Consider the following 15,171-nt stretch of genomic DNA (forward strand, 5'->3'; position numbering starts at 1 on the left):
CTCTAGTACTATGTAAAATACCCCTGGTTAAAATGCTCTGCATACTGTCCTTCACTAAATTCTGTTTGCACAGATGATGAATGTTGTACTAGTTGCAATGCTATTTCTGTTCTGTTTAAATTTGTAGAATGAAATAAAGGTTAATTAAAATAATAAACATTTTAGATTTAGAAAGTTTTTAAAAATGCTTGATATACCTTTGCATGTATTTAATTTACATAAAGCACAGACAATTAAATGCACAAGACTTGTTTGCCATGAACCATCAAACCATCAGATGCAAAATACAAGTGTATTTCTATATGGAATGACTGGGTGTGCATGCGTTAAATAGGTGAGTGCATTCACAAATGGCTAGACACATAATTGATCATTTGTACATGCAATTACTTGACATGTGTATGCAATCAGATTAATTGCACCCAGAAATTATAAATTCAAATGAGCCTGTATTTTTTTGGCATGCAAGTGTGTAATTAGGTTTCTGTAAATAAGTTTAAGAAATATAAATCATAATTGATTTTCTTCAGCTTTAACTGCAACAACAATCAACTGTAGTGGGAGCTGAGGATGCTTAGCATCTTTTGGAAGGCACTGAGTACCAATTAGGACTTAGTCTACAATATCAAACCTTGGACAAACTCCTGCCTCCATTGAAGTCAACTGGAGTTTTTTAATTGACTTTAGCGAGGCCAGGATTTTACGCCTTGTTTCTGCTGGTACATAGCAAAAGTAGCACATAAGATACACATTATAACTGCTGTTGAATAACCTCCATATGGCCATAGACAGATGCCAAACATCTATAATGATACCAATAGATCTTTAGGGTTCTGGAGCCTTACAGTTCCATCCATCTGAGAAAAACAAGTGTCTATTTTAAAAGAGCTCAGCATGATTCATTGGAATTCACCCTGCATGCCACACAGGAAGGGCCAGATTTTTAAAGGTAGCAGCATCTTTAGCCACCTAAATACCTTTAAAAATTGGCCCGAAATTCCCTATGGACCAGGTGGAATTTAAGGCTTTAGAACTATAGAAGGGATCTCACTGCAACAGCTAATTTTACAAAACACAGTAGGTGAGCTCAGTTGTACTCTCTTACATATAATTATTAGCTAGGGTGTGAGAAAACTCAACTGCTTTGACTCTTCTGATAATTAATTCATTTCTGAATAGTGGGGCATGTAAACTGAAACAGTTCTCAATTGTATACATTTTACCTACCTGAGGTACCCACTTTGATGAAACAAAACTGGTTGCTTCTATTACAGACAAGCCTGCTTTGGAAAGTCGGTTGATTAACTCAATTTTGATATCTGTGGGAACTGTAACCTATGGATATGGAAGCATTTCATTGTAAAATATCCGTCATACAAGAAGTACCTTTTGCAAATAAAATGCCCACAGCACAAAATAAGCATCCATACTTCATTTAAAGTAGTTAACCATGACCACATACTCTTCCCCTTGTGGGCAGGCAGTGGGTAGCAAACACACAATGGCCCAGGAAGCAGTATGCATGCGCCCACTCCATTCTCCACCCCTTCCCTGGAGTCTGAAGAAGCCATTCAATGAGAACACTGTAAACAGATGGCTTCACAAGAGATGGCAGAGGTGGGGATAAAGCGTCTCCACAGACAAGAGGGGACCCAGGAAGCAATCATTGTATACTGGTCCACTGGGAGGAAGAAAGCCAAAAAAACCCCCAGTAATTAATTTTCCCATTGTCATATTAAGGCTCCAGCCATGGTGAGGTACATGAATCTGCCATGCTGCCTACGGAAACGGGTGTTTTATTCTGGGATATGGTTAGGAACCATGGCATTTGGGTCCAATTTTACATGACCCAGCTTTATTCCCACTACATTAGGCCACCATCCAGTTCCCATCCCAGGTACCAGGTGGAAGATAGGGTAGAAACAGAAATCTTGCACAGTTTATGGCAAGTTATTTTTCTTCTCCCATAGGCTGCTCTTCAGGAAGGATGATAAAGCTTTAATTTATTATTGTAGCATCTAAGAGTGCTGAACAGGGATCATTGCCACAGAGTGCTAGGCACTTCCTGCACCAAAGAGTTTTCAATCTAGATTATGACATCATAATGCTGATGGACAAAACAAACAGGAGGAGTAAAGATGGAGGATGGTGCAATAATAAAGCAAGCATATCTCAACACAACAAAACAGTCATGGCTTGCTATTTATTTTAAATATCCAATTTAATAACCAATTAATTAGGTGAAAAAGGATTAAAAATTATGACATGTACATTGTACATAATGATAAGCATCCACATGGAAACAATGCAAAAATGGATGGTGACATAAATTACCTTTTCATTTTGTAATCCATCTCTTGGTCCAACTTCTACAATTTTAACATAGTCAGGAAGTCCAGATATTTGAAATTCCTGAAACACAAAATGATAGATTCACTGTTAAATAAAAATACATGTTTAACATATTATCAGTTTTATCACTGCTTCTTGTAAACCCAGGTATGAAGTCATTTTATCAACAGCAAAAAAAACATGCCTGCAGGGTGCCTTTAAAAAAATTCTGTGACGCCATGTTGCACACCTTGGATGGGGGAAGATGTGAAGGAGCAGAGTTTATTTGCATTCATTTTATATTTCTCTATCAGGGTCATAAATTATTATTAAACATAATTATTTATTTAAATGAACGTTGTGCTTTATGACACACAACATATTTCCTATGTCAAAAAGCTTAGAAACTAAGGGCCCAATCCTGTAAACATTTATGTATGGGAGCCCAACTGAATAAAGAACAGCAGTACTTGTAAAAAGAAAAGGACTTGTGGCACCTTAGACACTAACAAATTTATTTGAGCATAAGCTTTCGTGAGCTACAGTTCACTTCACTGGATCCACTGAATGCATCCAATGAACTGAGCTGTAGCTCACGAAAGCTTATGCTCAAATAAATTTGTTAGTTTCTAAGGTGCCACAAGTCCTCCTTTTCTTTTTGCAGATACAGAGTAACATGGCTGCTACTCTGAAGCCTGTCATTATGCAAGGAATACTTGTGGCACCTTAGAGACTAACAAATTTATTTGAGCATAAGATTTCGTGGGCTAGAGCCCACTTCATTGGATGCATAGAATGGAACATATAGTAAGAAGATAGATAGATATGCATACAGAGAACACGAAAAGGTGGAGTAAGAGGCTAATTAATTAAGATGAGAATACAGTTACCTGTGTGTGTAAATATTGTAAAAGATTGAGCCATACATCAGACAAGACTGAGACACATAAGTCAAGGGGAGGAGGGGTGAAGAGATTATTAATGATGACATAGAAGGAGGACATGTTGGAAGAGGTAGACTTTCAATAGGATTTAAAAGAGAATAGGGAAGGTACTTGCCAGACAAGAAGAAAACGTTTATAGGTGTACGAGAAGATTAAAAAGGTGGGAAGCTGAGGTGGGAAGAGGAGAGGAAGGCAGCAATAAGGTCAAAAGACTAAGGAAAATATAAGGAGTAGAAGAGGGAGTACAGAGAATGTGGGGCACAAAAGCAGAAGGAGGGAAATGAAATTTCCCTTGTTTGTTATTTGGCTGGTCTGATATTGAATCAAATGGACAGGTGGGGAGCCATTGTAATTAAGGCCCTATGTAATTAAATTCAGGACCTTTTGAAATGGTTTTACAGCAGTTTAGGAAGAAAAGCTGTACGTCTTTAAAAACAATTCAAATGGTTAAATTTGAACATATTACTACAGACCCATTTTGGGGCTGGGATAGTGTGGAAGCACATGATACGATCAAGAGCTCTGGAAGACACTGTGTTCTCTGCACTGCACTGAATGCAGTCCAATTCAATGTCTTCATTTTCACAGTTAAAGCCCTCTATGGGATTAATTCTTGCTACTTGAGAGAATGCCACTCCCTCCATGACCTCCCAGGACTGCTAAATTCCACTAAACTAGAACAATGAAACTGTGGACCAATGGGGAAGGCTCATGAATACAGGAGACAAAGCTTTCACAGAAACCAGATCTAGACTTGAGAAGTCACTCTTGCAAAGAATAAAAACAACCCCTAACTTCACAGCATTCACAACTGGATGTAAAATCCATCTTTCAACCCAGTCTTATTTGCACTGTCACTGCAGTTTCAACCTAGTGGCTGGAGAACTTCTGTTTTCCAGTGAAGTATTGGAAAGGGATAGAGCAACACAGTAATATACCTTTATAGCATTATCATATTGTCTCCCACTGATTTCAGTGGATGCTGTGTGCATATGTGCCCCACAGATTATATTAAATTCACTGTAGTAATATGCACAATCATTCCAAAAATACAATAAAAATCAATGCATTTAGTGTACATTTATCCGAGCACAGTAAAAAAAGAAATAGAAAACAGCTGTATAGCATCTATGAGATCACATTCAACATCTGGTGAGCTAAAACTTTGTTGGCCCATGCTAAGCCCACACTCACTGAGAATATAAACCTATTTAAATTTGAAGGTAAAAAACTTTCACATCTGCTGCATATTGTTTTTCTTTTTTAAAAAAAAGTTCTTTTCACAAATGTGGCAAGGCTTCAGAAAAAAGGGCATACATCTGGGTATTTTCATGATTATCAGGTAATTATTGTTACATGACAAATGCCACGGCTGAGCTATGAATAAAATTGTGACTATGGCTGAAAATAAGAGCAAAAATGGATTAAATGAACTGAACCTTATATTTAGTGCACGAAAAAATTTCACAAAAACTTTGGTTGCCATATTTTTTTCATTCTATGGGCCAAATTCTGTAAATCCTTATTCAGTTCTTATTGTGGCAAGACTTCCATAGAAAATCAATGGGCCAAACCCTTAGACCAATTTAAATAGCCCCACTCTACTTTGTACTGGGCACTGGGTCAATAATTTCAGAGGATGATAGGAGGGTGGAGAGGACAACAGTTCTGTGGTGGACATTTTAAGGTGGCAACCAAGCAGTGGTACATGGGGGATACAGTAGTATAAGTGGATCCAAGCAGACAAGAGGGGGACAAAGAAGCAGCTGTCTGGCTAGCATGTGTTTAATAGCTGGGAAAAGAAAGGGTTGCCACACAGTGGAAGAGCTGTAGCCTTTCACACTAAATGGCATGCCAGAACTATTTGAGTATAATGAATATAATACAAATCGCACCTGGAGCTGCAGCTACCGAGAGATGTTAAGAGTAACAAGAAAGGTTTCTTCAGGTATGTTGGCAACAAGAAGAAAGCCAAGGAAAGTGTGGGCCCCTTAATGAATGAGGGAGGCAACCGAGTGACAGAGGATGTGGAAAAAGCTAATGTACTCAATGCTTTTTTTGCCTCTGTCTTCACTAACAAGGTCAGCTCCCAGACTGCTGCGCTGGGCATCACAACATGGGGAATAGATGGCCAGCCCTCTGTAGAGAAAGAGGTGGTTAGGGACTATTTAGAAAAGCTGGACGTGCACAAGTCCATGGGGCCGGACGAGTTGCATCCGAGAGTGCTAAAGGAAATGGCGGCTGTGATTGCAGAGCCATTGGCCATTATCTTTGAAAACTTGTGGCGAACGGGGGAAGTCCCGGATGACTGGAAAAAGGCTAATGTAGTGCCAATCTTTAAAAAAGGGAAGAAGGAGGATCCTGGGAACTACAGGCCAGTCAGCCTCACTTCAGTCCCCGGAAAAATCATGGAGCAGGTCCTCAAAGAATCAATCCTGAAGCACTTACATGAGAAGAAAGTGATCAGGAACAGTCAGCATGGATTCACCAAGGGAAGGTCATGCCTGACTAATCTAATCGCCTTCTATGATGAGATTACTGGTTCTGTGGATGAAGGGAAAGCAGTGGATGTATTGTTGCTTGACTTTAGCAAAGCTTTTGACACGGTCTCCCACAGTATTCTTGTCAGCAAGTTAAAGAAGTACGGGCTGGATGAATGCACTATAAGGTGGGTAGAAAGCTGGCTAGATTGTCGGGCTCAACGGGTAGTGATCAATGGCTCCATGTCTAGTTGGCAGCCGGTGTCTAGTGGAGTGCCCCAGGGATTGGTCCTGGGGCTGGTTTTGTTCAATATCTTCATAAATGATCTGGAGGATGGTGTGGATTGCACTCTCAGCAAATTTGCGGATGATACTAAACTGGGAGGAGTGGTAGATACACTGGAGGGCAGGGATAGGATACAGAGGGACCTAGACAAATTGGAGGATTGGGCCAAAAGAAATCTGATGAGGTTCAATAAGGATAAGTGCAGGGTCCTGCACTTAGGACGGAAGAACCCAATGCACAGCTACAGACTAGGGACCGAATGGCTAGGCAGCAGTTCTGCGGAAAAGGACCTAGGGGTGACAGTGGACGAGAAGCTGGATATGAGTCAGCAGTGTGCCCTTGTTGCCAAGAAGGCCAATGGCATTTTGGGATGTATAAGTAGGGGCATAGCGAGCAGATCGAGGGACGTGATCGTCCCCCTCTATTCGACATTGGTGAGGCCTCATCTGGAGTACTGTGTCCAGTTTTGGGCCCCACACTTCAAGAAGGATGTGGATAAATTGGAAAGAGTCCAGCGAAGGGCAACAAAAATGATTAGGGGTCTGGAACACATGACTTATGAGGAGAGGCTGAGGGAACTGGGATTGTTTAGTCTGCAGAAGAGAAGAATGAGGGGGGATTTGATAGCTACTTTCAACTACCTGAGAGGTGGTTCCAGAGAGGATGGTTCTAGATTATTCTCAGTGGTAGAAGAGGACAGGACAAGGAGTAATGGTCTCAAGTTGAAGTGGGGGAGGTTTAGGTTGGATATTAGGAAAAACTTTTTCACTAGGAGGGTGGTGAAACACTGGAATTCGTTGCCTAGGGAGGTGGTGGAATCTCCTTCCTTAGAAGTTTTTAAGGTCAGGCTTGACAAAGCCCTGGCTGGGATGATTTAATTGGGGATTGGTCCTGCTTTTGAGCAGGGGGTTGGACTAGATGACCTCCTGAGGTCCCTTCCAACCCTGATATTCTATGATTTTAAGGACCTGTGGTCTATGAATACTCATTGGGTAGGACAGGACACTGGACAGTTAAGTTCAATGAAGGAGGAAAAGAGGAGATCTACCTCTGTTTGGGGACAGCAAATACATGCAAAGACCAGAACCTAAGAGCATATCTGACCCTTTTCGTCTCTTCCTCCCACTGGGGCTTAGGAGTTACTGCAAGTGCATAGCTTCCATCGGAACATATGTCCAACTTTGTTTCACAACTTTACATGTAATTTATGGGGAACAAATCTGTTCAATTCAACCTCCACTTCCCCAGTCACAGAGAACCATATGAAGCAGAAGTTATTCAATGCAGCTCTGATTCTGCACATTAAAAAGTGTAAGATTTGAAGAAGACACGTAAAGTTCCCCAGCAGTCAATCCACATGACATAAAAAAATCAACGCAAGACAAATAGAAAAGAAAAATGAAATCACACTGTACATTCTGACGGGGTAAAAGAAAGAGGAGGAGTTTTATAAAACTATACAATCATTTATGTTATACATATAATCAAATATGCAATTTTTTTTTGTTTCAAGAGCAAATGTTGACCTAATCATTTTATACGTCTATGGAATCAGATGCAACAAAATATAAGAAATAGCTATTATAAATATTGAGTGGTTTACTATTTACTGAAGTATGTATTGGCTATATTAAATAGTAACGACTACTCAAAGTACATTGTTTGGAATATCAAAAAGGAAATGGTTGACATAAAAGATTAAAAGCCTGGAAAATTTGTTCCCCTATCCCCACGTATAAGGCTTTGCCAAGAGAGAACAAAATGCATATAAAACCACTAAAAAAATGTTTGCCTCCTTCAAAACAGAAAGCAGCCAAAGATTTTTTTTTCCAAATTTTAGAAAGAGAGATAAGGACTCACTACCCATCCTGGGACACTGTATGCCAAATTTCTGCATAGACACATTTTTCTCCAAGTTATAAATAGCTGAGAATAGACGTTTAAACTAAGCCTTAATAATAGCATTATAATCCTCTTAAAATAACCATAATTGTAAACAAATCATATAATAAACCTTCAAATTAAATAAACAGCTCCAGAGTGCCACAGAATTTCCCAACATGAGTTTTGGTTTCTATGGACTTCAGCAGTAAGCATATCATTCTGCTGATTATCTGAATGTCACCCGCTGCTCAGCCAGTATCCCTGGCCTTCTGCTGCCTGTGTGGCACAGAAAATCATAGAAACCTGTTGCTGATTTAGACATTTAGAGCTTTATTTAGCCAACTAAATTGGTGAGGAGGAACACATTCCAGCTACACATTAGCAATACATTCCAGTTTCATATGTTTTATATTTCCAGGCAGTTGTCTTGTGCAATCACAGTGTTCAGCTTTGCCATTTAGTCACAGAGCTGCACTGGGGCGTGACGTGAAGGCACTACACTCCAGAAAGAGCACAAGGAAACATCTTGCAGCTCCTCATTGCAATTCTGCCTGACTCTTAAACAAGCTGCACAAGAAGGGTTTGAGGCTCCTTAACTCCGTCCTTTCCCATTGTACTACGAGGGCCAGGCAGAATCCAGCTGTTAGATATTTAGTTGTGGCAGGTTGTGAAATTATGGTCCCCAGCACAAGTCCCCCAATTCTGTGTCCCTCCAGGGTCACTTACTCATCCCTCACTTCTCTCTAAAACTTCAAAGCAGTCTCAGGAGAATGAAGCTTCAAGATTCTCAATAAAGTTAATTCAACTGTTCAAATTCTATTAAGGTCCTGCTGGAAAATCCCAGTTGAGTTGCCTAAAAGCAAGAGACTATCTAACAAACACTGTAGTTATTCAAGACCAGATTGGTAAATTTGACATTGGGGACTGTAAATTTATAAATTTCCTGCATCTATGTATATGATAGTTCTAATTTAATTTATATCTAGCTACATTCTAAATTTACTATATGCCATCACTAAATATCAGGGTAATGCAACATATCCGTCTAACAATGAGTGGCAATAACAGAGTTATACGGTACCCCCTCAATTCCTTTTTTTAATTAAAGGAGCTTGCTTTCTCCACAGGCCACAAAATGTGACTCCAATACGAACAGACCACAACAAGGCCACCTAAACAAATATTGCTGAAGTTGTCTGATACTGAAAAGCCCAGAAATATGTAAGGTTATGATGATGGAGGGGAAATAGTTGACTAATGAACTAATGAAGTTGACACAAATAAGCTTATATTTATTACTTTTGTCCAGATTTCTTATTGATTTCCTATTGTCCTATTGAAAACGGTTAGAAGTTTTGCATTAACATTTACTTATCAAGAGTGTGTGAGAGCTCATGGAAAAGTATTGAATTAGATATTCCCGGGCATTACTGGAGGAAATAAAGTGTATTCAACTCTTCACCAACTGGATATATGCTAAGGGGATTTCCAGCAGTATTGAAAAGTTCTAAGACTTCCATAGTCATTTCCATTCATCACTCAATTATAACTTCACACATGACAACAATTACTAGACTACAGCAAGACGGTTTAAAACAAAAGACAAACCAGATCAAACATGATATCATTAAATGGCTAATTTATTCAACAGATTCACAATTGTAACCACAGACATACTTTAGATTGTCAAAATGTAAATACCAATGCTGGGTTAACATCCTAAAAGACGCTGGTTGGTTGATTTAGTTATATTCATACGTACATAGTAGGGCTTCAACAAAGTCAACACAAGCAAGTAAAAACACAAATGATAATGTATAAATAATCAGGAAGATTGACAATTTAGATTTAAAAGCTACAGTTGAATCTGCTAATTAAAAACTGCAGAGGATAGAATTCCATTACCGCACCTTCAAATGGGCAAAAGTCTGACATGCTGAGAGAACAAATGGTAGAGACTGGCAAAGTGACTGCAAATCAGGGGTTTAATGCACTGAAGCGCTTATGAGAATCAGCTTTTAATGACAATATGATGGTGAAGAGTTAAGAACCTTAATAATCTGAATCAAAACTGTAAATTTCAAGCCGTACATTCAGCCTACATTTTTGGTGGAGCTGATGTACGTAACTGAAAGACTGGACAGGGGGGATGAAGACCCAGCAAACCAGCACCCGCCACCCATCTCAGTTCAGATCCAGCCCCCCCAGCTCAACTCCTGCCACCTCACAACTGCAGCCACCATCAACTCTCCACATATGAGAAGGGCAACAAGTCAAATGCCAGCATTTAAGCAACAGGTCCTAAGGGTTAGTGCAATGCACTGGATTGTAATTCCTGTTCCTTGTCTTTTTTCTGGGGCAATAAACATGCTTCTGATATCCTTTCAGAGCAACACAAATCAGAAAAGAACTCTGATAAGATGGATTCTTGGCCACCCACACCCTATCAATTTTTGATACCTGAAGCCTGGATTTTCAGCAGATGTTCCTTACACTGAAAACTCAGTTTGTTCTGGTTTCAGAGTAGCAGCCGTGTTAGTCTGTATCTGTAAAAAGAAAAGAAGTACTTGTGGCACCTTAGAGACTAACATATTTATTAGAGCATAAGCTTTCGTGAGCTACAGCTCACTTCATCGGATGCATACAGTGGAAAATATAGTGGGGAGATTTTATATACACAAAGAACATGAAACAATGGGTGTTACCATACAGACTGTTTGTTCTGAAGGTGATCTCATGGTGTCAGATTTCATCAGATGTCGAGGGACATCTACATAGAACACATCACCAGGCATCGACAATACCATGGAGTGCCAATGAGAAGCGCAGTCAGGAAAGTAAATACTTTCCTCGTGGATTGTATTTTCTAAATGGACAACCTACCTAATTCTTAATTACTGAGGGACAATCTCCACTCATTGTTATATTTTGCTTTCCACAGCCAAATCTCTGTACAATTTTTCATGAGTGATGTACCCGAGTATTCGGATTCTAATATCTAAACGGTATTGTTAAATCTATTCACCTAAATGTGGGTTATTGCTGATTATGTACTCTATGTATCACATGACTTTAAAAACAAACTTTGTATTTGTGGATAATTTAAGCACTATACCCAGATGTACAGACACTCTTTTCTCAACCAATGTATTATATATATTTTTTAACATTCGCTTTAATAAAAATTTTAAATCTGTTATTCGGCTAAGATTGCATTTTTATTTACTATGTAATCTGCTTTGATCCGTTTGCTATCACTTATAATCACTTAAAATCTATCTTTCTGTAGTTAATAAACTTGTTTAATGTTTTATCTTAACCAGTGTGTTTTTGAGTGAAGTGTTAAGGAATCTTAGCTCTGTGCACAAAGACCTTTGCATATTTTTCCCACATCGAGGGGGGAGAGAACTAATTTAATGAGCTTGCACCATAGGGATCCCTGTGCAGTGCAAGATGGTATAATTCTGGGTTTATACTCCAGTAGGGGTGCAAGGCTGGGGAGCTGGTAAATTGGCTGGTGCCTTCAGTGTTGGTCCATGGAGTGGCTTAGGTAAACTACTCAGGTGACTCAGTTGGGTGTGTGGCACCACCTGCTGTTGTGTTGGATGATAACAGGGCTCAAAGGGGGCTGGTTGTGAGTCACTGGCAGAGCAGGGACAGAGGCCAACCCAGCTGAATAGTTAGGAGGCACAGTGGTTCAAAAGCTTCCAGGCTTCACTTCGGGGGCACATCCCGTCACAAGGATATTTAGGGAAGAAGTTCTCAGAGGTTTCTAAGTAGAAATGCCAGTTTGGGAAATGTCCAGTGCTGAAGAAGCTAAGGAACCACCTCTGGCCCACTGCATCCAGCAGTGTCCATCTGATGCTGTCAGTTGTTCTTGTGAGCATGCTACCCACTGCTGCTGCTGCACTTTCTCATGGCTTTGACCCACCTTGTGGTGTGGGAAATACGATGATGCATAAGACATATGAGATGAGACTAAACTTAAATAAAGGCAGTTTCCAAGCAACGAGTGAGGACATTTTTGGAGTGTGTAGGCCTCTGTCCAGAAATAATACACTGGACTTCCGTCTGACAGCAAAATAGAATTATGTCAGTTATACAAATACAGTTCCCCTCATAAAAAAGAGAATTATCTGAAGCAAAATGTGCCACTAACTCACTTTCCACTACCACAGGGAATTATAAAGATATGTGCAGGCCTTTTTCTCAGCATAATACCCTGTAGGCCTCAGTAATATGCAACAAGAGATTTCACATATTAGCAAAACAAATAAGCAGCTTCCATTTATATAAAAGTAAATTTCTGTCAGGGCCAAATATAAAATAAAACAATTCCCAAAGGAATTACAGGAGGTAATAGATCCACAAAATCATGACTTGCAAGAGTCACACAAGGAACTAGGTAAAAGCGTCTTGTTGACTCCTCCACTATTTTGCTTTACACTTGGTCAGAAAGACATCAACTCTACTGCAGCTTCTCTGATAAAACTATCTGATTATATTTTTTCTTGTGAGCTTGGCTGAACCTTGGAATCACATGGAATACACTCAGCCACTCAGAGATGAAGACAAAACATTATAGGGCGTCCAACCTGTCACTTGCCTCATATAACCTATCCCAGTAAGTCAGACTTGAATTCTAAATATGCCATGAACAGTTCATGAGCAACTAGAAAAAATCTGATGGGCAGCTAGAGCAAAAAGGAAAAAGGGACAAACAATGCATAAAGCTCAAGAGCAGAATCTCTAGTGAAACACTACTGGTTTTGCATTACTTGAATGCAAACTTGAAGCAGGGCTAATTGTGAATATTTTTGTGGTTCTAACCAAACCACAATGCAGCACTCTCAGAACTCTGAGTGAGCAGAGCAGTAAAGTGAACTTGACAAATTCTCAGAAGCACTATGCGTCAGTTTCAAACCTTTCACTCATTCAGTGGAGCAGTGTTTAGAAAAAGTCCAGGTATGCTCTGCCAATTTATATCCACTTTCTTCCATTGCAGTGGGTACCTGGGAAACATGGTGTATCAAAACAGATAATACAGTATATAGAATTAAAAACACTATAAGGATTATAAAGTATATTCTGTTTCAACATATTCGAAAATTCTGTGTATCCATAAAATTCAGCATTGGCTATAGAAACTCAGAGAACCTGAAAACTTTCTATTGCTGTTTCTGTATTTCCCTCTATATGTGACCAAAAGTATTCACGGAAGTACTTAGGCACCTAAACCCCAGACTCAGACACTTAAATCCCCGGTTTAGGCATGCAAGTCCCAGTTTTGGCTCCACTGCATTGCACAAAACTCCCACCAAGCCCTGTAGGAACCTAAGTGCACTAGACTCTATGTTTTTCGGAGTAAAAGCTCCCTAGGTGAATCTGTTTCTGCCTCTAGACATGCACACTGCTGCTTCCCTCTAGGTGTCTAGCCTATTCCCCAGAGCAATCCACAACCCAGGGGCAGACAGGCATTTGACGACCTAAGTCAAATGTAGGGACCGATCCTGTAGGCGTTTTTCAGAGGTTGCCTACCAGATTGGATCCCATTCAAAACCTGTGAGGAGGAAGAGAGGGTGTTCCCCACCTTATAACTTTTAAGTGGTTAAAGCACTCACCTGGGATGTGGGAGACCCAGGTTCATTTCTCCCCTCTCTGCCAGAGGGGGAGAAAAAATCTGAACAGGGGTCTCCCATCTCGCAGGAGAGAGCTCTTACTACTAAACTATGGGATATTCTGATGTGCGGCTTGTTCAAATCCTCTCTCTCCTATGGCAAAGAAAGGGATTTGAACCTGGGTCTCCCACATCCCACAAGAGGGCACCAATCACTGGGCTAAATGTTATAAGATAGGCACCTCCACTCCGGCCATTCTGTGTGGAGAGAGGCAGGCACCTAATTCCTCCCACAAGAAATACATTAGGTGCCTAAGCAACCTAGCTCCAGGTGGATTGCTGAATAGAACTAGGTGCCTTCCTGCAGCCTGGACTTAGGCACCTATATCTGAGAGTGTGGAAGGGCTTGGCTACACCCCTCTGGTCGGCATCTCCCACTGGCAAGCTTAGGCAACTCCACCATGGCATGCTGTTTTTTTGTAGAATGCATTCTCTTCCCATGCACTGTATAGGGCGCCTAGGCATCTAAGTCAGTATTTTGGATCACAGTGTTATTCTTGCATTTTGTAGGTGCCTGAACATTAGGCCCTGCGGCACTCAGCTTTGTAACACCTCAGTCCGTTTGTGGATCCTACCCTAAATAAGTGAAGACGATTTCTTAACTTCTCACTCTAAAACTGTGACTAAGAACATGAGATTTAATTTCACTTTTACAAGCCTCAGAAGCATCTACTTCTTAAAATCCTTTACTTGTTTCTATATACTATCTAAAGCCTCAATCTCTGCTTGCAGTATATAATGAGCCCCACACCACAGACTGTAAACGTTACATTTCAGAGCAGCCTGTAGTGTCAGCACCAGCAGAAGAATAAACCATGCTTTGAATCCTTCCTCCATGTTTAATTAAAAGGATAACAATGAGTTCTAATGAAGCTTAGGCTTAGCATAATTATAAGCTCTACCAATTCCTTAATATTTTTTTTAAAATAAGTGAAGTGTTGAACGTGCTTCTCTGACACACTGCAAAACAGAATGCTTTTCCCACAGCCCCAAAGATTAAACAGATGTTCATTCTTGTTTCCTGATCCATCACCTCCCTTCTCCTTCGTAATGGGCAAGTTCAGAAGAAATGAACCAGGTTAAGAATTCTGGCATTATTTTCTACTATATTATTGCCATGTGAAGTCACATATTGGATGTGACTCAGAAACAATTATTTTAGCTGCACACTTTATACAGGCTACACTCTTGTTTATACCATGGTGACCTCACAACATCACGCCCCTTTCTGACCAAAAGGCACAACTATCACCACTCCTTTGTAAATCGAGTTTTCAGTTGGGCTTCTCCACTGCATACATTTGGTGTAGAATAAAGCAACGCCCGCTCACAAAACCATATTACCCCTGGTATATGCTCTTCACGGTAGTTGCATGTAAAGTGGTAGGCTGGCTTTAAACTGGCCCTATTTCTTTGTTTCTTAAAAACTTTAAATAGGGAAAGACCAGGAGGAGATATCGACCTAGATACTTACCTTGGTAGAAAGAAAAGGAGTACTTGTGGCACCCTAGAGACTAACCAATTTATTTGAGCATAAGCTTTCGTGAGCTACAGCTCACTTCCTTGGAT

At 40.1% G+C, this 15,171-nt stretch overlaps 1 protein-coding gene across 7 annotated transcripts in view; it reads right to left on the reverse strand.

Moving 5' to 3' along the window:
- HMGCLL1 (3-hydroxy-3-methylglutaryl-CoA lyase like 1) overlaps positions 1-15,171 on the reverse strand; it is a 141,296-nt gene that overhangs the window by 107,890 nt on the left and 18,235 nt on the right. For 5 of the 7 annotated variants that reach the window (XM_048845259.2, XM_075126473.1, XM_048845256.2 and 2 more), the window contains exons 2-3: positions 2,335-2,412; positions 1,228-1,335 (exon numbers count right to left, since the gene is read on the reverse strand). In XM_048845259.2, the coding sequence (XP_048701216.1) occupies positions 1,228-1,335; positions 2,335-2,412 (186 nt within the window). The remainder of the gene's footprint in view (positions 1-1,227; positions 1,336-2,334; positions 2,413-15,171) is intronic. The other 2 variants (XM_048845258.2, XM_048845257.2) reach the window with 1 other exon arrangement.

Source organism: Caretta caretta, chromosome 3 (assembly GCF_965140235.1).
Source record: "Caretta caretta isolate rCarCar2 chromosome 3, rCarCar1.hap1, whole genome shotgun sequence".
NCBI classification, from domain to species: Eukaryota; Metazoa; Chordata; order Testudines; family Cheloniidae; genus Caretta; species Caretta caretta.